The 27,914-nt window shown below is 45.5% G+C and overlaps 2 protein-coding genes across 2 annotated transcripts in view; both read left to right on the top strand.

The window, feature by feature from the left end:
* rad51c (RAD51 paralog C) overlaps positions 1–27,914 on the top strand; it is a 56,443-nt gene that overhangs the window by 10,059 nt on the left and 18,470 nt on the right. The window lies entirely within an intron of this gene.
* ppm1e (protein phosphatase, Mg2+/Mn2+ dependent, 1E) lies at positions 13–27,330 on the top strand. Its single transcript, XM_083567851.1, has 7 exons — positions 13–442; positions 15,717–15,844; positions 18,585–18,784; positions 19,882–20,070; positions 20,265–20,408; positions 20,982–21,075; positions 23,919–27,330. Exons 1-7 carry the CDS (start codon positions 261–263, stop codon positions 24,764–24,766), a joined length of 1,785 nt encoding a protein of 594 aa, XP_083423977.1. The 5' UTR covers positions 13–260; the 3' UTR covers positions 24,767–27,330.

Raw genomic sequence — 27,914 nt, 5'->3', positions numbered from 1 at the left:
ATTTCATTATTTTTTTCATTCATTCATTCCGAAAAGAGTCCGGGTGACGTCATCGCCCCAGCAGCAGGGCACTCTCAATTTTCTACATGGCCCCGCCCCCTCGTATCCGACGTCACCGCCGCTCGTTAACGCGCTCTCGCGTTCACGCGCGCACCTGCAGCTCGTTCATGACTCAAAGCAGCAGATCCTCCTCCTCAGTCTCCTTCTTCTCCTCCTCTTCCTCCATCTGTGTCGTGTCTCTCCGGGAATGAGAAGGAGCGATGGCGGGCTGTGGCAGCGAGGAGAAAGCTTACCGCCGCTTCCTGGAGCTCTTCCTGCGGGAGATGCGGCCGCCGCTCCGCGAGGACTCACCTGTGCCCGCGCGCCCTTTGTCGGACTCGGTGACTGACGACGAGGTGGAAGGGGAATGTCTCGACCTGTGTCTGCAGCACCTGTGCAAATAGTTAAGTACCCGGCATGCCTTTCGCGCTTTCAATTAACACTAACTAACTAACTAACTAACACACACACACACACACACCTACCTGCGGAGAAGTCTTATCAGGTCCTTCTACCTTTTTGCGCGTTTTCACGCAAGCTTCAGGTTTCCAAAAAGTGCTCCTTACTTTTCATAAATCTGAACTTTACTTAGCGCAGGAGAGCCGTGTAGCTGCAGGAAATCTCTCTCTCACACACACACACACACACACACACCTTTTCTACCTTCTTCAGGTTTCTCAATCCTATTCCCCGAAACAGATGTGAACCGATTCCAGCTGTAAACCCTGTTCTCCTCGAGCAGAAAGGACTCCCAGGACTCTGAGCCCAAATCATCTACCAGATAGAAACCCTTAATTATACTATAGAATTTCCACTGGTATGACCTTGAAAGATCTCCTCACTGCTGAAGCGTTTTATTCTGAACCCTGTTCCCACTGCACCTGTGTCCTTCAGTCCCGGGTTTATCCTTGATGTCCTGATGTATGTGCAGATGATCTGCTCGTGACTTTGATCAAACCAGGTACAGTTTGTTGCGTTCAGGGCTTCGAGTGTGTGTTTGGGGTCCACACGGCTCCACAGGAGTCCAGCAGGAGAGCAGAGGAACGTGCGTGCGTGTGTGTGTGAGTGAGAGAGTGAGAGCAGGGAAGTGGATCTGCTGCCTGGAATCTGAGGAAGCTTTTTTTGGTTTTTGTTTTTTCCTCTTGTAAATGTTCAGTGTGACACCACTATGAACTGATCACTTTGAATGTTCCTCTCTGAAGCTGCTTCTCTCATACAGTGTGCGTGTGTGTGTGTGTGTGTGTGTGTTTTCCCCCTCCGTGTCCACAGCTCGAGGTGCCCTAGTGGTAAATCCCCTTTTTTTTTTTTGCGTTGCACAGCGTCACTGCTGCAGTTTCCTCCCTCCTTCTCCTCCTTGTTCTCCTCGCTTCATCGTCCATCAGGAAGCTTCCGGAGCGCGCGCGCGCGCGCGTGTGTGTGTGATAGAGATGGAGAGGAAATGCAGAAGAAATAGAGAGATGGGATAATGGCGAGAACATGCAGGATTCAAGATAAACCACTGCTGTGTGTGTGTGTGTGTGTGTGTGTGTGTGTGTGTGTGTAAGAAGGAAATGAGTGATGGTTGTGCACATATGATTAGGCACGATGCATGGTGTGTGTGAGAGAGAGAGAGATGGTTACCTTTTCTTCAAGATGTCGGCAGCATTTGTGCACTCGGCTTCTCATATGCGGGAACACACACACACACACACACACACACACACACACACACACACACACACACACACACACAAACTAAAGAAGCCTCCTGACTTTCTGTGGCTGCATTCCAAATAACTCCTCGCTCCCTTTATTGGAAATAAGTGCACCACATTAGAAATGATTGCATGTAACACACACACACACACTATAGATGGACTTCTCACCCTACTTAGTGCACTTCATGGTGCTTCCTGCTCTGTGAGTGGAAGTGCACTACACCTGGAGGGAAATAAAGGCTCCTGTACCCTACATCGGGCACTTAAGTGAGCGAGTCCCCTAATCCCTCAACTTCTCTTTCCATATCTTGGTGCCCTACACCCTCTTTCATACCTCCCTCTATAAGCGCACTGTGCCCTATGTACTAGTTCACTATTTCTGCAAAAGAAAGTGATTTAGTGTGCACTTAAATGTATTTTATTCATATCTAAGTCTCTGCCCTATTTAGTGCCCCAGGGAGAGAGTTAGTATTCAAGTCATCGCTCCATATACAGTACAAGTGCACTATTGCAGTTTAGTGCAGTATTTGGGACACGTCTCAGTACTGTCACAGCTCCATCTATGTGAAGTGCACTATGTAGTCTACTACCAGAATAATTGGGAGTGATTTGGGATTTGGCTTGTTCCTTATATACAAGAACACTGCACCCGATGTAGTGCACTAGAAGTGTTGTAGGGAATCATTTGGGTTTCAGATTTCTGGTGTGTGTGTGTGATGAGTGAAATGGTGCAGGAACGCTGTGCTGGAACCATGGTTGGTTTTGAGGGGTAGAGATGCAGAAGTCTGGTGTTTGTGGGGCGTAACGAGGGGCTTTTCTGCTCGTCTCCAGCTCTGCTCACGCAGCTCAACGTGTGATTATTTTGTCTCCGGGTTGACGATCTAATAATAGAGCAGGGGAGAGAGGTGGAGATCCCCTTTGTTCTCTAGCTGTGTGTGTCTTCAGTAAGAGAAGATGTGCTTGTCTGTCTGTGTTGTATAAAGTGTGTCTGGATGATGGTGGTGATGATGATGGAGGAGGAGGATGATTGTGATGGTGTTTTCAGTAACAGGTCTAACAATGTGCTTAAGTCCGACATTTACTTTGCTTTACAAGTGCACTAATAACAAGGGAAAGACGGGATAGACCTTGTAAAAGAGGTATGGGATGGAGGGGAGGGATGAATAGATAGTGTGTGTAATGGCAGGATAGAAGGATGAAGGGTGCTGTAATCGAGAAGTGAAGATGTGATTCCTCTTCTTCAGTGAGGAAATTACAGCTGTGTGAGACCAAGGAGCTTTAATAAGCTTAAGTAGAGTTTTCTGTTCTCGGTGTGTGAGACAGAAACAGCCCTCATCACTCGCTTCCTCCCTCCTTCATTCCCTCCCTTTTTCCCAGATCCACATCTGGATCGCCTTCTACCGTATGAAGAACACGAAACCATCACAAGCCTCAGAACTTCACAGAAGCATCAACTGATTCGTGTCACTGTCCAGCATACAGCATCACTGATCTCCTTTATAAACACTCATAACCCTTCAAACAGCTACATACCTCATCACCTCACCTACTGAAAGCATAAACCACACACACACAACTGTAGATAATATGGAGTCTTTCTCCCAAGCCTCCATCCCTCCCCCTACCTGTGTGTGTGTGTGTGTGTGTGTGTGTGTGTGTGTGTGATGAACAGAGTGGTGTAAAAATAAGTGTGTTTTCATGGAGAATGATCTGCAGGAGTGAGGATGAGTGTGATGGAGAATAGTCCCCAGTGGAAAATCCCTCATCAGGGGGTGTGAATGGTTCTGTTTCCCTGAGCAGGTGTTGCATACAAAATATGAAAGTTCCTCAGTTCTATCAGTGTTCTTCAGTTCCTGAGGGAGAAATAACCTACAAATCCTTCATCACATCACTGCATTGATTTATTCCTGAAACATCTGGTTCATAGAAACCACAGGAGCTTCACAGGAACCGGAGCTGAAGCTCATTTCCATACTGATTTACAAACATAAGACTGAGACACACTCACACAGCACATGCATCTCTCTCTCTCTCTCTCTCTCTCTCTCTCTCTCTCTTTCTCTCTCTCTCTCTATTTCTCTCTCTCTTTCTGTCTGTTCCGTTCTGTCTTTTCTCCTCTCTCTCTCACAAGGAGAAGGATGTGAGATCTGTAAATGAAGCGATCATGTTTTAAATTGGCACCGATTCTGTTTGGCATCACATTAGAGCACAAAACCTCTTCAGCAATCGTAGAGCAGCTGCTCCTGAGAAGATTCACGCGCACAAACACACACTCGTATTTCAGTGTTCTTGCAGGTTTAGAATCGCATGCACATTCACTTAACATGTCAAGGTGTGTGTGTGTGTGTGTGTAATATATATATAATATATTATATACGGTTATAATGATAGAAAGGTGAAGGTGTGAGAAACGTCTGTGTAATTTAGTGTTCTCAGGATTGGGATGGAAGTCAGTGAGCAGCTCACCGCTCTGGGGCTCAGAACCCTCTGCTCTTATACAGAAGATTTCCCCAGTTTTACCCAGAATTCCCTGTTTCTGTTCACTGACCCCTGTGAGCCTGAGGCATCATCACGCTCTGCTCGGAGACTCTTCCTGTGCGTGCTCGAGGCTGCACGCACAGTCACAGGGAGCACCGGCCTTCATAAGTTGAAAAGATGATGTTCCAGGAGAACACTAGGGGTGCACTTACTGTGCAAGGAGACTATTTTGAAGGTGATTGTGTGGAAATGTAGATAAATAAAGTACTTTCTTGTAAACAGCGTGAGTCTACAAACTTTGATACCACCTCGTATCTAAACTATAACCTATTAGACTTGGGGGAGGAGCTACATATTCACCAATCTTCGAAATATGTGACTCTTAACTAACCATTAGCTAAACAAATTAGTGATGTACTGTTAGTGGGAGGTATTGGGGGCGTGGCCTAATTTAGTATTGCTATTTTTTATTTGAAAGGAATGCAAACATCTGCAGCAGCTGTTTGTAGTTTATTAATCAACACTTATTTGAAACCTGTGAGTACTGGATTTGCACTGTGCACCGTCCAGACAGAGGTTTATATAAAACACCAGCGTCATGCTGTGTCTGAGGTCGTCCAAGGTCGCCTCCTCCTGCATTTCATTTGGCTAAGAGAGGTCCGTCACCTCGTCTCCGGCCGCGGCGCTAATTGAATGGCAATATGATTGATTCGCTGTTTCTCAGCTGCCACAGAGCAATTAGGCTGAGTGGGTTGGACGCCGTTTTCCTGTCCCTCATCAGCGTGTTCTCTGTGGGAGGGGGCGGGGCTACATCCTGTTTTCTACAGCCTGGAGAGAAAACCGAGACCTCGGATATCTATAGAGTGAGAGAAAACTCGTCTGTGCTGTATAGCGGTGTTTCCCAGCCGCTCCTGCTAGGGGTCTGATGATGAAGCGTGTAATCATTCAGAGGAAGGAAATCACGATGGAGATTCTCTACATTATCGGCTCAGATCTAGTTTGAGAAGACTGGAGCTCATTAAACTCGTGTCTCGCTGCACATTCAGCTGGAAATAAGTGTGAGTGGGGGATACGCTCCATATAGTTTCTTTTTTTTTTTTCTTTCTTCTCTTCATCTTGTCTCCGCAGCTTTCGAGAAAAACCCTGAAGAGTTCCTGATTAAAGTGTGCAAGAATCTAAAACACTTAAAATTTACTTGCTGGATGAAGCGACTGCAAGGAATGTGATAAACATTAAAATCCCATGTCTGATTTTTTTTTTTAAACGTTTCTCTTTTAAATGTGTAAATATGATGCGAATCAGAGTACACACACACACACACACGCACGCGCGCTTCATCACGGCACCTAATCTAACAAAACCCTCAGTTCCCCGAGTCAGCCATTAGAAAGGGAGGAAACGAGGTCATGTGATCCACTTCTGATTGGCTGAACTGATTTATATTAAGCTCCACCCCCTGATCTAGGTGTGGTTTATCTGTTCTTAATATTAGTTTTTCTCTCAAACACACCATAACTCCATGTTTCACACTCCATTCCTCCCTACTTTTCCACTACTCTTTTAAAAAAAAAACCTCTCTCTCTGATTGCTTTATTGGCATGCCAAAATATACATTTTGTATCGCCAAAGCTTTAAGAATGAAAGATCGAAAACTGATTTAGAAAAATACTATTGGAACCAATGAAAGAAAATATAAAAATACATACAGAAATAAATGTGTATCTTCTGCTTGTGGCAGGAAGTGAAGATGGTTTTAAGTAGAGCAGGGAAGGGACTGATTTCTGTCCCACCTCTAACCTGCTCCTGCACAGTGGAGGTGCTGAGGAACCTTTCAGAGATGAGCAGTTTTAAAAAGTGGGTGTGTGGGAGAGAGGCAGTGATCTGAATGTGACTTTGTTCCAGACCCTGAAACTGGACTAGATGAAGTGAGCCAAGCAGATGACCTGTTACTGTGTGTGTGTGTGTGTGTGTGTGAGAGAGAGAGAGAGAGAGAGATGTGTCCCTTGATCATTTCTCTGTACACACAGAACTGGGCTCTGTGGACGCTGAAGTGCAGCAATGACCTACATTCAAACACAAAAGCTTCCCTCAATCTGGATCTCCACAACACACACACACACACACACACACACAATCTCTACGTCAATGTAAAGCAGCAGTTTCGCACTTCTTATCTCCCCAACACACCTACATAAAGATGATCGAATCTTCTCTGGGTTGAACCTGGGTTTGAGCTCCTCATAGTGGTCATGTGTCCTCTCTGAATTTGAAGGTCACAGTGACCTGGTGTTTGAGTCGGCGTGGCCTTGAACAAACGCTGCTCCATAGATTGTGTGCGCATGTATAAATATAAATCTTTCATATCCAGGACCTTTACACACACACACACACACACACACACACACACATATCTCGGGGTTGCTGCTCTCTGCATCTCCATCTGTTCCTTCTGAGTTTGTATTCTGTGGTATGAATTAGTGTCCTGTGATTATCCATGATTCCGTCTCTGTCCTGGCTCCAGCCTGCTCACACAAGCTACCTTCTACCAGACTTCCTCTCCTCAGCCTCCAACCTAACACACCATGAGCTCTGGGTTTTGGAGGATGGAGTAGAAGCTAGAAGTAGTGATGGAAGCACACGGCACCTTTAACTCACTAGACTGGTGTAAAATATCAGATTGTACGTTTGAGCGTGTGAGAACCTGAGCAGGAGCGTGGAGCTGCAGGAAAGTTGAGCGTGAGGAAGTATCTGGGTCAGCCTGAGAAAGGAACTCACATAGACATTGTGATCCAGTTCTGTTCTGATAAACAGCTTCTCCTGCGTGGAATGAGGTGGGCATGTAGGCTACACCTCCTTTTTTTTTTTTTTTTTTTTTTTTTTAACAGAGGGCACATATGCCAGACCTCCTTTCTTTAGAGGGCACCAAGGCCAAGATCCTTCACCTGCACTGACTTATAGGTCGCTCTGATTGGGTAATTACATGTTCCCTGGTTGTGCTGATGGTGTTTGCTCAGTTTCTGTGCTGACATGTGGTGATTATCTGACCAGTGTTGGTCACTCACGTGAACAGTGTGAAGATGATGTCACTTCCTGTCCTTCTGTTCACTCTGACTGGAGCAACTGGTGATAAGCTTGCAGCAGATCGGGAAGGCCTGAGATGGGAGAAGTGTAAAAGTGTGTGTGTGTGTGTGTGTGTGTGTGGTGGGGAATCGTGTACCCGATCAAGCCGCCTCCGCGTTGGCCTTCAGCTGTTAGCGTTTGGGGGGGAGGGGGGATTGTGTGTGTGTGTGTGTGTGTGTGAGAGAGGACTGACTCATAATAAGCACTATGCTGACGGATTGCGACTCCCTGAAGCTCCTCGATTAGTCGCTGTGTCTCAGTAAAACACCACAATCTGAGTCACGGCTGAATAAACCCGCGGGCTCACGTCGTTTTGACTCACGGCACCAATGCTAAATCGGGGGTCACGGTGCATGTTTCTGGGGGTTTACCACCTCAACCTCAGTCCATCTTGGCTCACCAATTAGTACCAAGGTCAACCAGGTCGACCCAATGATCCAGAATATAATCATATTTCACTCCCCAGTGAGGCGGAATGCAGGGGCGACGCTAGTTAACTAGCATAGAGAGCGAAAAACATTTTCCACCAGAACGCTTCAGAACGTTTTCGTTAACGTTACATGGCAAATGGAACAGTTCATGGAATTTTAACATCCTGTCCTTTTTAACTAGTTTTTAGTCTAGACTCTGAAATGAGAAGAAAACGTGCCTGAATTTTACCGAACACGTCTTCGTAGCGCTGCTGAGTTCTTGGCTGTGATTGGTCAGAAGTCAGGTGGTGAGGAGTTCTCTATAGCAGCGACTCGGACAGGTGTGCAGGTTTATATTAATGCGCTCGTTTCCATAGCGACAGCTCTGTTCACAGGGACGTGTACAAGAAGTATGTTACAAAGCTGTGACTCTGGCGACTCCTTCCGTACGTGATGTTCAGGTTTCTCAGTAAGCTGGGGTTTGTGTGTTTACTGCTGCTATAACATAAGTAACAACAGGAACAGACTCGTTTTACTGTCATGGGTTTACATTTACATTACATTGACATTTAGCAGACGCCCGTGTCCAGAGCGACGTACCAAAGTGTAATGAATGAATCTACACTGGATTACAAACTTAATATAAATCAGACTACAACTTTATCAGCAGCATGTAACTATAAACGGAAAAAAAACAAGTTGTGTAAGAAGAATAAATCACTTCAATGTGCTGTCAGGACAGTATTTTACACACACACACACACACACACACACACACACACACTGCTTTATCGACTCGTAGTCGTGTGAGCGTTGTGGACTTGCCCTCACCTCGAGAGTCGATCGCTGAATGTGCAGGTTTTTTCTTTTCGTTTTGTGTGAGCAGCCGGTGGGTTACATAACCCTCATCTCTGAGCTGCTCGAAGCTCACGCCGCTGCTCTCAGGCTGCGAGGAGACATGATAAGGCTTTAACGCCAATCTGCTGTTCAGTAAAAAGTGGGTCAAGGTTTTGGAGGGAAAACTTTTTTTTAAATCAGTTGGACAACAGTCATAGCTTCAGTTTTTATCTGAATATCTTTATCTTTGGATCTGAAGGTCATGAGTTCAAAATCCCAGCCACACCAATCTGTCGCTCCTGGACCCCTAAACAAGGCTCTGACACAAGACCTCACACAAGACCTGCTCCGTTATATAAAGTCACTCTGGATAAGGGGGTCGGCCAAATGCTGTTAATGAGCAGAAGAGCGAGTGTGATGCTGATGAAGAGGTGGAGATGATGATGATTTGCTCAGTACCACAGATTAGATTAGATTTGGATTTAATTTTATTCTCCTTGTGTAATGTACCAGAAGTGCATCGTTTGCAGTAGGTAATAAGTGATGGTAGAAACAATTCCCCCTTGTGATGTAGACAGTAATACAGTGTCACTGTGCAGACTTGTGCAGAGGATAAGACCAGAACATGCTCAATACCATGACATGCTTATGTACATATGAATGTTTGTATAATGCAGTATAAAGAGTACATATGGGGGGATTATACAGTAGTGCAAAGAGCTGCAGTGGATGAAGCAGTGCAATACAGACAAAGTGAAAGTGTAGTGTATCTGTTGATGTTATGATCGTATCTCACGTGGAACGAGCAGAAAGTCCCAGGATGCAGAAGAATTGGGCGATTTACAGTCATACAAAATTGTCCATTTATTTGTCGCGGTTCTGAGATCGAATCTCGAAGAAGGATGTTTAGTACTCAGTGTTTGGAGCTTTAGGGTGTGTGTGTGTGTGTGTGTGCGCGCGTGTGTGTGCGCGCCGCTTCTCACAGCCTGAGACGTTTAGCGTTCTCCGTTTACGATGATGTCGTGCTAATTGATGTGATCGTTAGCTGGGCTGATCTGGTGCCAGGACGTGAGTGATACGTGATGTACTCTTTAACACGGTGGATCATTACACTGTTATTAACTGCTCAGGAAATGAAGTGATGTACAATAAGATATAAACATGTCTATACAGACCTCAAGTCAAACCAGTCGCCCTTTTAATCATCACTCCTGACTTCTGTGTGTTTCTCTGCTCGCAGTGTTTTTTCCCTTCTATCTCTCCGCACTAACCCACGTCCCGATCGCTTACATAAGCGTGGCTGTGTGGAGGCGTCGTGCCCCGTAATCAATCTATCTCGCTCTCTCTCTCTCAGCTCTCTCTCTCTCTCTCTCAGCTCTCTCTCTTTCTCTCTCAGCGCGCTCTCTCTCTCTCTCTCTCTCTCTCTCTCTCTCTCTCAGCTCTCTCTCTTTCTCTCTCAGCGCGCTCTCTCTCACGCTCAGCGCGCTCTCTCTCTCTCTCTCTCTCTCTCTCTCTTTTTCTCTCTCTCTCTTTGACTCGTTTGTGGTACTTTTTTTTTTTGTTTTTTTTTGCTTTTTTCCCCCTGTAGAAAGTTGGCTCTCCATCAGGAGTGTGTGCAGTGTGAACAGCAGCGATGCTAATCTGTGGATTAGGACCTTAATCCTACTGGAGAGTCTATTCAGGGTCACTACAGGCCATTCTACTGGTCGGGGTTAAAACAGACATACTGCATCCTACACACACACACACACACACACACACACACACACAGTGCAGGATTGGAACAGATTTTTTTCATGATAAATCTGATTACGTTTTGGCAGAAAACGTGAAGTGACACTCCGTTAGGTTGGAGTTCTGGAATGTATTTGGTCATCAGATGCTGATTTAATTCTCTAGCAGCAGAGCTCTGACTGTGATTTGGGTCTAATACGAGGTGGTATCAAAAAGTTTGACTAGTTCTGTAACTTGCCAGCAGATGGCAACACAAGGCTACAAACACAGTCACAGGGAGCGCCGACCTTCATAAATCAACGTGCCAAAAGACATAGGATGATGTCAATCAGCAGCTGTGCGACTGACGCTGATCTGACCACGTGCATTAGCAAGTCGGACACGATGATAAATGCACCGGCACACAGCTCTCCTCACCCAGCTCGCCAGATTCGGCTCCTGCGGATTTCACCCTCTTCCAGGAAATGAAGGTCCAGCTCGCCGTTTTGACGCCGTTGCAGAGATCCGGCACGGATCATAGAAGATGCTCGACATGCTTCCGAAACACTTCCAGGACACAATCCAGAAGAACGCTGGGTAGCTTACTGTACAAGGGAATATAATGAAGGTGATTGTGTGGAAATGTAGATCAATAAAATACGTTCTTGTAAATAGAGCAAATCTCCAAACTTTTTGATGCCACCATGTGTTAAATTTCATCGCAAAGATTTGTACTCATTGATATTTTATAAGCTGCTGTTTGTGTGGAATTAATGGACTGATGACGCAGCAAGAATTTCCGTGTGTGTGTGTGGGGGGGGGGGGGGGGGGCAGAGTTTAACGGCTGCATGGTGATTTATCTTAAAGATTTATTTGGTGCACATCATGAGCTTTGACCAGAATTGATTGTTCCTGATGAAAAGCCAGAGAGCTTCCTGTGCAGCACAAGTGCTATTAGAACTTAAAAAAAAAAAAAAAAAAAGCCCTTGGTGCTCAACAGACAGGCTTTTGTGTGTGTGTGTGTGTGTGTGTGTGTGTGTGTGTGTGTGTGTGTGTGTGTGTGTGTGTGTGTGTGTGTGTGTGTGTGTGTGCGCACAGTGTAATGCAAAGGAGCTTTAAAGCCGAAGAACATCTTTTTATTTGTGAGGATTTGAATCGTGTCCCAGGGCTGAGGAACCGAAACCCCACTAAGCCCTCAGTCTGAGTATCTGTATAACCCACATTACTGTCCACTGTGGCCCAAATAGTCCATCATCTCGCTTTCGCTCCAAATCTTTTAAATGTGGTGAGTCTGTTGGAAAAGGCAGAAATGATTCAGCATCACTGTTAAATACTAAAACTAAACCCTTCAAAGAATCAGGTACATTTTCTGGACAAAAGTATTGGGACATCTGACTTTTTCCAACCAGATGTGGTTCTTCAAACTTTTTTTTTTTCCCCGTCTTTATTTTACACATTTATCAGAAATGAATACATTTATTTCAGAATGTGTTGATAAATTGTTAATAAAACTCATGGAATGAATTGGTCGCTAGTCAGCTGGGACATGCTACAGCGCAGAAGATTAGCTAAAACACACAGGTTCTTTCTTTCATAAAGACAAAGTGACCGTGGAAATGAGACGGAACCACACGGAACATCAACTCTTACCTGAGATGTGTTGAGAAAAGATTCAAAACAGCTTAAATTCCACTATTCGAGGTTTTATCACAAAGTTTGGAGACTCGCTTTTAGTTTCCACACCTTCAAAATAGTCCCCTAATGCAGCGCCCCCTAGTGTTTTTCTGGAACGTGTCCTGGAAGTCTTCTTTTTGAAGCGTGTCGTGTATCTTCTGTCTCTGTGGCAGATTTGCACGGTTTCACTCAGACGTTCGGGTTTGCTCTTCGTTCTAATCGCAGACGTGGGAACGCACGTGGGTCCCAACAGCATCAGCTACACCATTTAACTCGAATGCTGACAGAAATGTTATGGGTTTATGATGAAAAGATGGAGCCTGCCAACATCGTAGGACGTTTGTAAATGTTGTGTAACTGAGATGAATAGCGTTGCGCTTTTTTTATATATAAAAATATAATTTTTTCCTCGCTCTGGTCTGAGGGTTCCTCGGGTATTCGAGGGTATTTTCCAATCCGTGATCATTCCTGACATTCTGATTGTTCAGAGCAGCACGAGATGGTGTAGCATGGACTGTATTTTTGATAACCGTATGTGTTCTGTTCGAGCATCGACAGGATGGACTTCTATTTGTAAAGCTGTTCACGTAGAGCTGCGTTCCATCTGCCGTCTGTTTATAGTGCGAGTGCTGCATTATTGATGATCTGTGAGCCGTGAGGGAGACGCCATCAGGACGTCTGCTGCCGTGCGGGATTCCTGCTCGTGACGCTTCGGCCCAGCCGCTGCTTTCCATAATGTGGAGAGGGAAAATATATAAAGGCATTTGTTTGGCAAATACATGACGCGCATACACACACACCACACACACGCGCGGCAGTGACACACAGTGGGCACTCGGGCCATGTTCTCTACACACTGGTGAGGACTCGCTCTGTGAAGGACAGGATGCAGATTTATTGTTGCACGAATTCTGCACAAGGCTATTAACAAACTCTGACTCATCCACCTGCATTACACACACACACACACACACACACACACACACACACACACACACACACTCACTCTCTTGAATACTCAAAGCACTCAACATGCACACACAAACCTATTTGCACCCACACACACACACTTCAAAAATGAACAACCTTTTTCACAGAGATCGTGGCTTTCGGGATTGTAGCTCGCTTGCGCGTACACACACACACACACACACACACACAGGGAGAGAGAGTCCGTGTTATCCAGGCTTTAGTCAAGGACACTTGAATGTTATCGGGGGAGCTTCTTTGAGCTCAGTGTTGACATGCTGTGTGTGTGTGTGTGTGTGTGTGTGTGAGTGAGACAGATGTAATTTTTATACTGTTCTAATGAGGTCAAAGTGGCTTCCTGCTGTCTGTGATTCTGTCTGTCTCACAGTAAACCTCATTCCTCTGCTCGTTGCTCACAGAATGGAGAGATCTGATTGGATCGGTTTAGATGTTTCAGCCAATTAGGACTCCCCACCTCGCCACCCCCTCCTGCCTGCTGCTGACGAACGTGTGTGTGTGTGTGTGTGTGTGTGATTTCTATGAATGGAAATGCGGAGGTGGATCCCAGAATGTAATGGCAATTTGCGTCTTTTCTCTCTCTCCCCTACTGCCCCCCCCCTTCATCCTTCCTTATTCTTTTCCTTTATCTGTTCATCTCTACGTGTGTGTGTGCTGATATTTCAGATTGATTTCTCACACACTGATAGAAATAAATCCCTGAAGTAAGACCTTCTTATAAATATTGTGTATTCTGCACTTTATAGTTTAATGTCTCAGTTCACTTTTTATTCATTAGTTCTTTTCCTGCTTTCTGTCCACATGAATGATCTGATGATGAGCGAACACTGGGGTGTTTTTGTGTGGAGGAACTAGTGTCAGAGTGAAGCTTCATATGGCTGTGACAGGTGTGTGATGTATGTGCATCATCACATGCATACAGAAGTCCTAACAGGCCATGCAGTGTCTTTATTTATTTATTTATTTATTTAGTGAACACGACACTATTTCCTTGTGATCTTAACAAACATTGTTTCCTTGTGATCAGTAGTTTTTACTGTGTATTCTGCATGAGAGCCGGCATCGATTCAGCATCATGGATAATAACCATCACCATTTGCAGCAGCAGGCATGTGGAGAAAAGTCGTGATTAGGAGACAATTAGAAAGAAAAAAAAATAATGCATGGCCTCTTAAGACTTACACACACACACACACGTCATGGCAAGTTTGGACCATGTTGGTGTTTATTCCATTTCTCATTCTTTTGGTGTTTGATGTGTTGCCTCGAGGCGTGTGTCCTGCTCGTGTGAGTGATTTTCACACTGCTTCTTTGATGTGGATTTTATTTGGTATATTCCATTAGAACACTGATGTGGATGAAAATGTTGTAGATAAACCCCTGTGACCGCATCCACTGAGCCTCATCCCTTTCATTTCCAGACACAGCGGCTGTGTCTCACGTCTCACACCACTGTTACACTGTACACTACTCACGTTTATAAATATCTCCATTTACACACTGTAGTCACTTTTACAACATCTGGCAACCCTCCTTAACACCTCCACATGTGTGCGTTTTCATATTAACACATCGTGTGTGTGTGTGTGTGTGTGTGAGAATTCTCCTCCCTAAGTTCTACACATCTAGAGCAGGCTGTCATTGACTTGTCCTTGAGACACAGCGTTCCACTTTCCAGTCCGCGAGAGCAGCGCGCGCGTGTGTGTGTGTGTGTGGGGATCTGTTCTAAATTTGAATACCCACAGTCCTTTGCATTGGTTATCAGCGTGTTTTTTGCTCCTGCTGCTCTGTCGCCAGCATTTGTTGTCATAGTTACGTAGTCATGGTTACGAGCAGCATCTGTCGGCGGCCTTGTGTTGCTATGGGAGCGCAGAGAAGATGATTCGGCTGTACCTCGTTGGAGAATGCAGTAATGACATGCGACTGTGCGTGTGTGTGTGTGGTGGTGGTGGTGGTGGGGGGGGGGGGTTCAGTGCACCAATGGAGTTAATTAACTTCATGAATACACACCAGCTCATTCTGTAATATACACAACTGTGATGAAACACACAAGTCGAGCGTACACACACACACTCGTACACTGAACGCACTTCACAATCAAAACATTCATTTATTTTCTCCCGCTTATCCGTAATTCGGGTCGCGGGGGGCAGCAGTCTAAGCAGGCCCCCGCCTTCGACTGCTGCCCAATGCTCGTAAGGGACCCCCGGAGCATAGAGGGTTAAGGGCCTTGCTCAAGGGCCCAAGAGTGGCAGCTTGGCGAAACCGGGGCTTGAACCCCAGACCTTCCGATCGGCAACCCAGTGCCTTAACCGCTGGAGCCACCACTCCCCCGACAATCAAAACATCAATAATGTATTTGACTGCACATACACCGTAACACCAACACTCACACAATTACACACTAATTTGTCGGTGTAATGCTGCACTTCATTATTAGAAATTGTACCACAAATGTATGACCTGAACCTGTTCCAGTCATATAAATATTATATTGATGTATATTATTAAATCATTCATTGATTTAGTGTGTGTGTGTGTGTGTGTGTGTGTGTGTGTGTGTGCACTATAAAATATGTAAATCAGCTATATCCTTTTATAAAGTGAAAGTTATAGGAAGTTTACTGGCTGCTTCGTCCTTGTAGCTCAGGAACAAGACTGAACCCTGAACACGTCTCTGCTGATCCTCTGGATTTGAGATGGTCATTTCTATCCGAGTGGTTGTTTCATTTTCTCTCTCTCTCTCTCTCTCTCGTTACAGTAATTGCCCGTTCCCCCTGGCAGCAGGTTTGGCCCGTGGTACGGCTGACTGTGTTCTACAGACCGATCTCTCCAGCTGTCACCTCATCAAGACCACCGAGGATGGCACAGAGGCCGAGACTCTTCCTCGTGAGTGTCCACTTTTACAGCATCTCTCTTCGCTCCACATGCCACCATTCTGTCTCCTTTACATCTCCCTCCTGTTTGTAGCAACATTAGAAATATTGTGTAGTGTTAATCATCATTGTGTGGTGGATGGTTTGGACGTGGCTCAGAAGTAAACCAGGTTCTCTGAGGTTCTCGCTCAGGCTGCTGTCTATGTGAAGTCTTCTTCATCCATGTGGAGTCTGACTGACTGAGTAACGCACACTGATCAGCCGTAACATTGAGCACCTCCCTAATATTGTGTTGGTCCTCTTTTGCTGTTAAAACAGTCGTGACCCGTCGATCAGCAGTTTGAGCTACAGGATCTCGTCTGTTGGATCGGACCACACGTCCAGCCTTCACTCCTCACGTGCATCAGTGAGCCTCGTCCCCCACGACCCTGTCGCCGGTTCACCACTGTTCCTTCCTTGGAGCACTTTTGATAGATTCTGACCACTGCAGACCAGAAACATCCCACAAGAGCTGCAGTTTTGGAGATGCTCTGACCCAGACGTCTAGACGTCACAATTTATCAAACTCGCTCAAATCTTACGCCCATTTTTCGAACTTTGAGGACGAAATGTTCACCTGCTGCCTAATAAATAAATCCACACACTAACAGGAGCCATGATGAAGATCATCAGAGTTCTTCACTGTGTTCTTCCACTCAGAATGTTATAATGTTATGATGACATGGCTGATTTGCGTAAATTGCCACGGGGGGGGGGGGGGTGTCCTGTTGAGATCCAATGGAATTTTTCAGCCCTGTCACATGACTATTGGTAACAGAATTCTATATTTGGGCATTTATTTGTATTCCATCACCCACGGCCATGCGTTATATTATATTATTTTCTTTATGATCATGACTTTTCACATGATCTTGGAATAACAAACATTTGTTTCCTCGTGAATCTTTGTGTATTTGGGATAGGAGCATGTTCTAGAGGCATCATTATGATCAGATTTGACTTTGATCAGGGACTCGAACTGAAACAGCTCTGTGTCTGTCGCTCAGCTAAAAACTGCTTTCCGTCTAGTGATCACGAGAAAACAACAGAAAAAAACGCATGGCCTCTTCAGACTTCCGTAATCATCTAATTCACTGAGAGCTGAAAAAATACTGCAGCCTTTCACCTTCATCATCTCCTTCAGAGTGGAATATCAGAAGCATTAATCCGCCTGTGAGGAAAGTGCAGTGCAGCGAGTCCCTGGGAGACGCTGCTCCTGTTCCACGTTGCCTTTGACATTTCTGGGTATTTCCAAGGACACCCGTGACCCAGAAGCTGAGAATTTTAGGTCTTGGAGAGGCTGAAACAGGAAGAGACGCGTCGGTGCTGCTGCTGCCTCCGCACTGCGCTCCGCCGCCGTTCCCAGCCGATGTAGGCCACAGTCTCCTGCTCGACTCAGAATCAGGTCACTTACTAACTTCACGCTGGCCTGAATTTCACTTTCTATATCCGAATGGAAATGGCTGAGGAATTGAAAGCAGGAACGACTGAGGTGTAAACACACCGTGTAGATGAGACCACAAACATCTGACCTTCACATTTACGCGTGCGTGCGTGAGAGAGTGAGAGAGAGAAAGAAAGATTGCTCCATCCATAGTGTTTTCTCTCTCTGTGGAACACCAGCAGATGGTCTGTGAGGGCTGCAGTGGCATTAAAGTGATCTCATGTTCTCCAGAGACCAGAGGGTTTCATCCACAAATCAGAAAGATCAGTGCAGAAAGATGTTAGGTTTTTTTTTTTTCCTTTTAGCTTCTACACTTTTGTTTAGTAAAAGACATTTCTCATCAACATTCTGTGTGTGTGTGTGTGTGTGTGTGTGTGTGTGTGTGTGTGTGTGTGTGTGTGTCTAACCTGATTTAAAGCAGTACACCTTGTAGACTTCAGTGTGACACCATGTACTGAGAGAGTAGATGTTCAGAGACCCAGACAGATGTTCAGATGTGGGTACAGACAGACGGCTGTCTGGCTCAGGGCTTTCAGCACAGACCTGATATTACAGTTTAAATATATCCTGCACCCACAGAGATGAAGATACGCTGTCCATATAAACCACTCAACAATCACACGTTACACAACCTACACACACACACACACACACACACACACACACACACACACACACACCTGTTCAGAGTATCTGAAGGAGCAGTTCGGTTTCTGATTCGTCTCAAATTCCAACAACTGAACAATAAAAGATCTTCATAAGTCCACAGTTACACGGACAGTCCTTCCCCAAGACTCATCTCTCCTCCATCTTTCTTTCCTCTCATGCCTCCTCTCCTCTCTCTTCTCCATTTCTCTCTTTCTGGTCTCATTCCTCCTTTTCTCTCAATCATTCCTCTCTCCTCCTTCTGTCTTTTCCCTCTGTACCGTTACTCTCTCTCTCTTTCCTCTCCTCCCTCTCTCGTGCTCACACACACACACACACTAGAGAACCACGACCTTCTCAAATTCATTTCTGTCTGCCTTTGCAGATGTCCTCTTTACTCATGTCCTCAATTCTTACATTTAAGTTCTCTTTCTCTCTCTCTCTCTCTCTCTCTCTCTCTCTCTCTCTCTCTCTCTCTCTCTCTCTCTCTCTCTCTCACACACACACACACTTTTTTTCTTCCTAGATGTTTAAACTTTGAGAACTGTGATCTTCCACAAGTCTAAAATGTGTGTTAATTTTCTAGCACTACAACTGGGGTGTGTGTGTGTGTGTGCGCACACAGAGATTGAAGCGGTGAAGTTTGCTCGTCTGGTATTTAATAAGCTGTGTGAGACGTGCTGCCTGTGGCTGAAGGGATTCCCACCGAGACGTCGCTCTCAGGTTTACTACGAGACGTCGATCCACGCCATCAAGAACATGAGGCGCAAAATGGAGGACAGACACGTCATCATCCCAGACTTCAACACACTCTTCAACCTGCAGGTAACACACACACACTCTTCAACCTGCAGGTCACTCACTCACACACACACAGGTGTGTGTCTGTGAGAGATTAGATAATTTGTGAAGTTGATCAGAAACATGCTCAGGCATCACTTTCAGATCGTTTCTCTTCTTCCCTCACGTGTTCATGTTCACGACCACCGCTGGTGTAATGATCTCACAGCGTCACCATGTCACTACCTCACTTTATAACGTGAACAATTAACTGTGAAACATCTCAAATGGTGTGTGTGTGTGTGTGTGTACATCTCCAAAAAAGAGGGGGAGGGAGCACTCAATATTCATAACACGCACTACTCGGAGAGAGAGAGAGAGATTTGAGTGATTGGTTTGTTTGTGTAGCTGCAGTGTGTAGATTTACTGTAGCACTCGGATCTATTAGTGTGTGTTGGCTAAATATTGGTTGAGAATCGTGTGTGTGTGTGTGTGTGTGTGTGTGTGTGTGGTTAGCTCCTCCCTGAACAGTGAAGTGATTATTCTCTCGTCACGTTTCTCTCTAAAGCCACATAATGACTCGTAATCTGCTCCTAATTAAACCCCGAACTTTATTTACTCTCATCATACAACTGACATTTTACTTCCTCTATCACAGACACACACACACACACACACACACACACACACACGGGGGAATTAGAATTAGTGTGTGCTGCAGATAAATTATACTCCTGAGTGTTCTGTAAGTGAATTCTTTCACTTTTTCTCCACTGTTTTAAAAAACAACCCAATCATATATATACACACACACACACACACCGCAACTGCTCCTCCTCATCTTACACCATCTAACATCTCAATCAACCATCTGTCATGCACCACCCATTTACACCATCTCAAACAGCGGTCTAACTTCAAACATCCATCTGCTCCACCCCAACCATCCATCCTTCCACCGGACCTCCATCTGCTCCATCCATCCTTTCCCCCGACCTCCATCACCACTCCTCCAGCTGCAGATGGACTCAGTGTTGCATTTGTGGCTGGTTGTTGATGTTACAGGTGAATTTCTCATGGACAGGAGATAAGATTTCATACTGGTCGGTTTATGGATGTTCGCATGCCTGGTGTTTTTGTAGGATCAGGAGGAGCAGGCGTTCTTCGCGGTGTTCGATGGTCACGGTGGTGTCGATGCTGCAACCTACGCCGCGAATCACCTCCATGTCAACCTGGTGAAACAGGAGATGTTTAGCCAAGACCCTGTAGAAGCTCTGTGTCGAGCCTTCAAACACACCGATGAGCACTTTGTACAGAAAGCAAAACGAGAGGTGTGTAGTCAATTCCCCATAACTGTCTCACACACACACTGGATGTGATGCTCCTGCTCAGTTGTAAGTCGCTCTGAATAAAGGTGTCTGCCAAATGCCATCAATGAAATGAATGCACTAAAAGTCTGTTATGCTCCGAGATTAACCCTCTGCCCCGACCCTTACACACGTGTGTGTGTGTGTGTGTGTGTTAGAATCTGCGCTGTGGCACCACTGGGGTCGTAACCTTCCTGCGAGGACGGACTCTGTACGTTGCCTGGCTTGGAGACTCTCAGGTCATGCTGGTGAAAAAAGGACAACCTGTGGAGCTGATGAAACCCCACAAACCAGATAGAGAGGTAAGAGTGTGTGTGTGTGGGTAGAGGAGGGTGGGGGTATTTTGTGAAGGGGGAGGGAGGATGGAGGGAGGAAGAGAACTGGTAGATTTTTCTGCTGTTATTTTTATCCATTATGTAATAAGTGGCTGCAGCTGATGGATATAATTTCTTTTACCTGCATTTAAAGTCTATTTAGTTTCCCAGTGGGATTTGACCGAGTCTGAGCTCTATTCTGGGTACAGGTGTGTCTGTGTGTGTCTGTGTGTGTCTGTGTGTGTCTGTGTGTGTCTGTGTGTGTCTGTGTGTGTCTGTGTGTGTCTGTGTGTGTGTGTGTGTGTGTACTACTGAAGATAGAGGTATAAAATAAGCATGCTGAGAAGCAACAAATAGACAGACTCCTCTCTTGTAGCTCTGTAACAAAGATAAAGTTCAGATTATTTCTACTAAGTGACTGTTTTTATTTGTTCTGTGAAAACGAAAGTAATAATAATAAAGGGGAGACTCGTCTGCTGCTTATCTGCTGCTGTGCAAGTTTGTTTAAACAGTAAAAGATGTATGTCATTTGTGTGTGTGTGTGTGTGTGTGTGTGTGTAGGATGAGAAGCGGAGGATCGAGGCTCTGGGTGGGTGTGTGATCTGGTTCGGGACGTGGCGAGTGAACGGCAGTTTGTCCGTGTCGAGAGCAATCGGTACGTAACCTTCAGCATGGATCCATTTTTCTCCTCATTCAGCCTTTAACATGACTGCAGCTCTGACAGCTCTGTGTGTGTGTGTGTGTAACAGCTCTAAAGTGTCAGTAACGGTCATCTTCAGGACCTCAGAGTTTACACTTCTCTGTCTGAAGAGAAGCTGTGATGAAGTTTTATTGGCTGTGAGTGTTTGTAGCTGCTGTAATGTAAATGAGAACACAAGCTAACTTTTATACAAACCTGATCGATTTCATTTCTGTGGTCACTTACGTTACAGCAGCAACAATCCATCCACTACTCTTCTTTCAGCTTCTCCCATTACGGGGCATCGCAGTGGATCATCCGTCTCCATCCCCCACAGTTCTCTACATCTGCCTCTTTCACCCCAACTACCTGCATGTCTTCCCTCACCACATCCATAAACCTCCTCCATGTTCTTCCTCTTTTCCTCCTTCCTGGTGTCTCCATCCTCATCATTCTCCTACTGATATACCCCATGTCCCTCCTCTGCACATGTCCAAACCACAAATACTCTTTTATCACAAGTCACTCCTGCTATCACTCTTCTCCACCCACTCCACCCTGCCTGCACTCTTTTCTTTACTTCTCTAACACACTCTCCATTACTTCACACTGTTGACCCCAGGTACCTGAACTCCTCCACCTCTTCTCCCTGCAACCGCACCCCTCCACTGCCCTCCCTCTAATTCACACACATGTACTCTGTCTTACTCCTACTGACTTTCATTCCCCTTCTCTCCAGCGCATATCTCCACCTCTCCAGGCTCTTCTCCACCTGCTCCCTACTCTCACCACTAATCACAATATCATCCACAAACATCATAGTCCAAGAGACTCCTGTCTGACCTCGTCCTTTAACCTGTCCATCACCATTGCAAACAGGAAAGGGCTCAGAGTCGATCCTTGATGCAGTCCAACCTTCACCCTGAACCAGTCTGTCGTTCCTACTGCACACTTCACTGCTGTCACACTGTCCTCATACATGTCCTGCACCACCCTCACATACTTCTCTGACACACCTAATCCACTGTCTACTTATAAATAACAAACTCATTATGTATGAATTATAATTATTCATTAATTATTCATTAAAAAAGTCTTGAAGATGCCTGAAACCTGACTTGGATAAAGCATTGTCTGTAAAGCAGGTCTGTAACAGGAAATGCCACAGGCGCAGTGACGACCAGCATCATTGTTTAGATTTTATTATTAATTTTAAATGTTTATTCATTTTGCCTCCTAATGGTGATTTAGTTGTTTTTGTTCTGCACCATAGTTTCTTTTTGTTTTGAGCTTTTAATAATGAACATTGTCTCAGAGCAGCTTTACACAGATCAGGTGGAGATAAAAATGAATAAGTTTTTTATAAGTGTAAGTTTGTCCCTGATGAACAAGTCGGTGGAGACTGTGGTGAAGGAAAAACTCCCTAAGATGCAGAAGAAGGAAACCTTGAGAGGAACCAGACTCAAGAGGGAACCTCATCCTCATCTGGGTGCCACCGAATGTCCATTTATTACAGATAAAGGATGTTGAGGTGCAGTGATGAAGATCAGAGCAAACTGTAGTCCTGAGTCAGTGTAGCAGACTTTTGATATTAACTACAGTCCAAATCCTCAAAGCTCCTGATCTTACTCCAGAATTTCATGGATCAAGGCTGTAGATAAACATCACCAGCTGCACAAAGTTGCCTCCAATTGAAGGGGACCTCATCCAGAGGAGGGAGGGAGGGAGTGAGGTAGGTCTCCTTATTGTTGTATGAAAGTTAAGTCACTGTGCAGTTTGGACTCTGGTAAGATTCACTCTGGCAGCAGAACTAAAAGGGAGAAGCAGAAGGAAACACAGACATGAGGATCTCTGGGATAAGAGACGACCCACCACACCACCATCAACAAACCTGAGTGAACGTGTGAGAGTGAGGAGACGACAGCATCCAAATATCCCAGTTCACCAAACACTCCATATCCATGATCCCTCCAGATCTGCTTCTTTACCTCACAAACACTGAGTCCCAACACTGATTGGAAGGTTGTTCCAGAACTGTGGGGTTTATAAGAGAAACATCTGCCCCCTGCTGGAGTCCTTATTATTTGAGGTACCAACAAATAGCCTGCACCTTTTGATCTAAGTAAAATTCATAAAAATATGAATATATTCTTTAAATAAATTATAAATAATAATACAGTGGTGCCTCAACTTACGAGTGTAATTCGTTCTGGGAACGAGCTTCACAACCCACAATGCTCGTGCTCTAAAACATTTCCTGTAAGAAATAAAGGAAATTCACTCGATGTTCCACACAGCCATAAATACACACACAATAATCGTTTTGTTTGTAATGGTAATTATTATTAAATGTTGCTCGCTAAACGATAAATCTCAAACACTAATTTGCTCGTATCCTGGGTAAACTGAGGTTTCGGATCATCCGCATGTTTGATTTGGCACGTTTTTACGCTGGATGCCCTTCCTAACGCAACCCTCTCCATTTATCCGGGCTTGGGACCGGCACTAAGAGTGCACTGGCTTGTGCAACACTAATGGCTGCGGTTGGTTCCCTGACCGGGGATCGAACCTGGACTGCAGCGGTGAGAGCACCGCATCCTAACCCCTATACCACCAGGGAACCTGAAACTCAGAGGGCCGTTCCAAATATAGTGGCCATATTCAGCCCATGGGCCGTAGTTTGGGGACCCTGGTTTACATCATCTGTTCCCAGAACATTGTTGCCATTACCAGTGTTAATCTGCCATTAGAAGTGAAACTGAAGAGTTTTACATTTATACCTTAATGAAGCTGATCTGTGTGTGTGTGTGTGTGTGTAGGAGACTCTGAACACAAACCGTACATCTGCGGCGACGCTGATCACGGCCTGTTCCCCCTGGACGGTACTGAAGATTACCTGATCCTGGCGTGTGATGGTTTTTACGACACGGTGTGTCCGGAAGAGGCGGTGCGTGTCGTCTCTGATCACCTACAGGAGAATAACGGAGACACGGCGATGGTGGCCCACAAACTGGTGGCCTCGGCCCGTGACGCCGGCTCTAGCGACAACATCACAGTCATCGTGGTGTTCCTCAGGGACCCCCGAGCTCCACCTCCATCCGACGAGCAGCAGGATGATGAAGAGGAGGAAGCTGAGGAGGAAGAGGAGGAGGAAGAGGAGGAGGAGATGCAGGCCGAGTTGGTGTGTCAGGAGGGCGGAGGGGAGAACGGAGGGAAAGGGCGCAGCGGCTGGCCCCTGCAGCAGTGCTCGGCTCCTGCTGATCTGGCTTACGAAGAGCGCACTGACTCGTTCACGGACCGGACGAGTCTGAGCATCACGGGGCCCGATCTCCTGCTCACGCCTGGCAGCTGCTTCTGCCCCATCTCCAGCTGCTCAGAGCCAGGGCTGAGAGAAGGAAGAGGGCGCCGGCTGTGCCCCAAACCTCAAATCCCATACTGCAGCGGATGCTGGCTGGAGGCGGCGGCTCTGTTCCCTCAGCAGGGACGGAGAAAGAGGAGGATTGATGAGGAGTTTGAGCGCAGGATGGAGGAGAAGCAGCGCATCCGAAAGAAGTCGGTGTGTCGCCGTGTCCTGAGCTCCCGGCCTCACGTACCTGAACCGTCACGCTACGCCGAAACCAGGCCTGGAGTCGCAGCTCCACGCTTGACACACGAATACGCCATCTAAACACACACACCCACACACACCCACACACAGTGCACACCAGTGCATTTCCTCGTTAATGTCAAACCATATTTAATACACATAACATCTGCTACAGTAATACACACATTTCCCCTCACCTGCAGCTTATCCCTACATTACACACACACACACACACACACACACACCTCTGATAGGAGGCAGGAAGGATTTAGAGCAGAGGAAGTGTAGAATATTCTGTCATTTATTTATTTTGTTCTGGTGAACAGAATCAGCAGCGTGGTGAGATGTTCAGCTGGAGTTCCAGGGAGTTGGCAGCGTTTGTGTCGGTTATACCAGTAACGTCACGTAACGCAAGCGCCATGTAATTAAACGTCCCGTTTGCCTCGCAAAAAAGATGTTCAATCCTACGGCTGACTACCACAGGAGCTACAGTGCACACTAACAAGGTTCTCCAGACGTTCTTCAGACAAGAGAGATCGAGACCAAAGAAAGGCCATGCAGCCGTGTGTGAGATGGTACCTTATTCAGAGAGTGTGTGTGCGTGTGTGTGTCCTTCCACAGTAACAACATCTTGGTTAGATTTGTTGAGGTAGGGGGTGTGGCCCAAACACAGAAGGCATGACCTGTATGTGAAATGAACCTTACTGTAGAAATAGTGTTTTGGAGATACACTGTATTTCACCCAACACACACACACACACACACACACACACACACACTCATCTGAGTAACATGGTAAAAGTTGTTAATATTCTATTTGAAATATATACTAGTGCTACTCAAACTTAAAGTTCTTCCTCCACACACAAGGACCAGAACAACACCCTTCAATTCCTCACACTGCGACATGGCCGTGTTTCCTCCCTGTGAGACGAGAGAAAACTTTCTCCTCTCACATCATCTTTATCTTCATCATCTTCAGCTCATACCTGAGCTCAGTTCCTCCAGGAGCCGCAACGAAGCAACGCCGAGGATAAACGTCCATGACGACCCCTCAGACACACACACACACACACACACACACACACTCAGGCTCAGACTGTGGAACACTGAAAACCTTCGTCATGTTACACATTTTCACGCCTCCATTTTTTTGTTGTTGTAAAAAGTCCATGGAGCCTAAACAACAAGCCAACATCATCATCATCTGACCTGTAGGTCACAACATGAGAAACCCTTCGCTGAGGTTCTGCGTCTCAGGCCGAGTGTTTTCTCTCTCCTTCGTTCCCTATTTACCTCTGACGGGGCACAAATATATTTAACAGAATTGTAGTTATACATGTATATATGTATTTTTGTGTGTGTGTGAAATGCTGTCTGTCTTATTACACTCGTAGTTGTGTATTAACTTCAGCCATGATTTACATTTAATCCAGAATCAAAATACTTGAAACTATTTAAAAAGGAGGACGTGCCATGAACAAACACACGCTCACGTGTCCGACGGCTTTCTACTCCATGTTCAGGGATCCTGAGCCTCGGCGTGTCTCTCATTTCCCGTCTCTCCCTTCTTTCTCGGTGTTTGTCACCTCGGCACCTCTGCTTTTTTTTTCCTGTAAGCAATAATGAACTTACTAAAGCCATGAGACTCTCAGAGCTGCGGAGCAAAGATTCTCCCACGGGTTCCCCATGCCTTTCACCGGACTCTGTTCCACAGGAGCACTTCAGCCAAAATCGAAACGTACGCAAAATCTTGCAGACACGTTTGCTGTGAGGTTCACGTCTTTACGAGGAGGAAGAACGAACAAGATCTCCGGGACTTCAGTGCAGAAACTCATGCCGTGGAGGTTAATCTGGAGAAATAAGAAGAATCTGTGGTGTATATGGTGTAGTTACAGGGGTGCTGCTGTAGGGGGCAGAAGCAGTACAGCTACTCTTATTTCTATCCAAGACCGTTATTAAGCTTTTTTTTTTTTTAATTATTTTATTTATTATCATGAATAATCGACTATTTTTAGTTTTTTTGTGGCTTTAATCATAGCTGAGTATAACTCCACCCCCAGACTCCACCCCCCCCCCCCAGACTCCACCCCCTCAGAGAAGTAAATATCGAATAAATAATGAGAGGAAGTTTCACCTCGAAACCAAAAAGATGTGAACTTCATACGGCGAAGCGTCTCTGCTGAACTGCACCCGGTTTGAGACGTGAGAAGACGTCCTGCTGTCCCCGTGAGAACGTGCAAGCTGTGGATCGTGATCAGTTGACTGACTATTACAGAATCATTAAATACGTTAGCCTTGAAACATGACCACACACACAGATCATCTTCATCACACCTCTAGGAGCTTTTTGTTTTTCTTTTCCTGCTCGGTTGTTGTAGGACGAGTGTGATGAGTCATGTCTCGTCTTCTGTCCTGGACAGGATTGCAGTCACGTGACGTCTCGTCTCAGCGGCGTCTCCTCCTCAGTAACCTGCGGACACAAGACCCCGTTCCCCATCCGTTAAATTAGCTCACAGTTAATAGTGAACCTGTGTGTGATAGCGTGTGTGACAGAGTGTGTGTGTGTGTGTTCCGTGCTAATGTAGTATTTATTATAAATATGTATATCGGGTGACTTTCATGTATAAAGCGTGTAAGAAGTGTTTGTGGCTTGTGTATGTTTTTACCACAACGCTGTGCAACACAAACATACACACAAATTATTCAAATAAAATTAATATATATATATTTAAATTATAATACTTTGCATAATAGAATACTTTTAATACTCTATACTTTGCATATATTTCTTTTAAACATACATTTTCTTAATTCAATAAAAACAATGAAAGAAAAAGGTAATAAAACACAATGAATTCAGGAACCAGTAAAATTCAAATCATTTTTACTTATATTGCGCTTTAAACAATAGACATTGTCTCAAAGCAGATTTACACGGATAAAGGAATGGGCGGGGTTATGCAGACCATTTAATGAAGGGGTGGAGTTATGTAGATCCTTTCAGGAAAGGGTGGAGCTGAGCTGAACACAAATTTTAATTGAAGAAAGCAGCAACTTCAGCTGCAATGTCGTTACATCAACAGCTCACACACACGATATAAACGATAACACACTGCAATCAGTACACCAGTGTGTGTGTGTGTGTGTGTGTGTGTGTGTGTGTGTGTGTGTGTGTGCGTGCGCGCCAGGTGGTCTAATTTCACTCCTGTGTGTGTACGCCATGGCC

This window comes from Silurus aristotelis (assembly GCF_946808225.1).
Source record: "Silurus aristotelis genome assembly, chromosome: 18".
NCBI lineage: Eukaryota > Metazoa > Chordata > Actinopteri > Siluriformes > Siluridae > Silurus > Silurus aristotelis.
The sequence above is the reverse complement of the archived record's forward strand: the minus strand, read 5'-3'. Positions and strand labels throughout refer to the sequence as shown.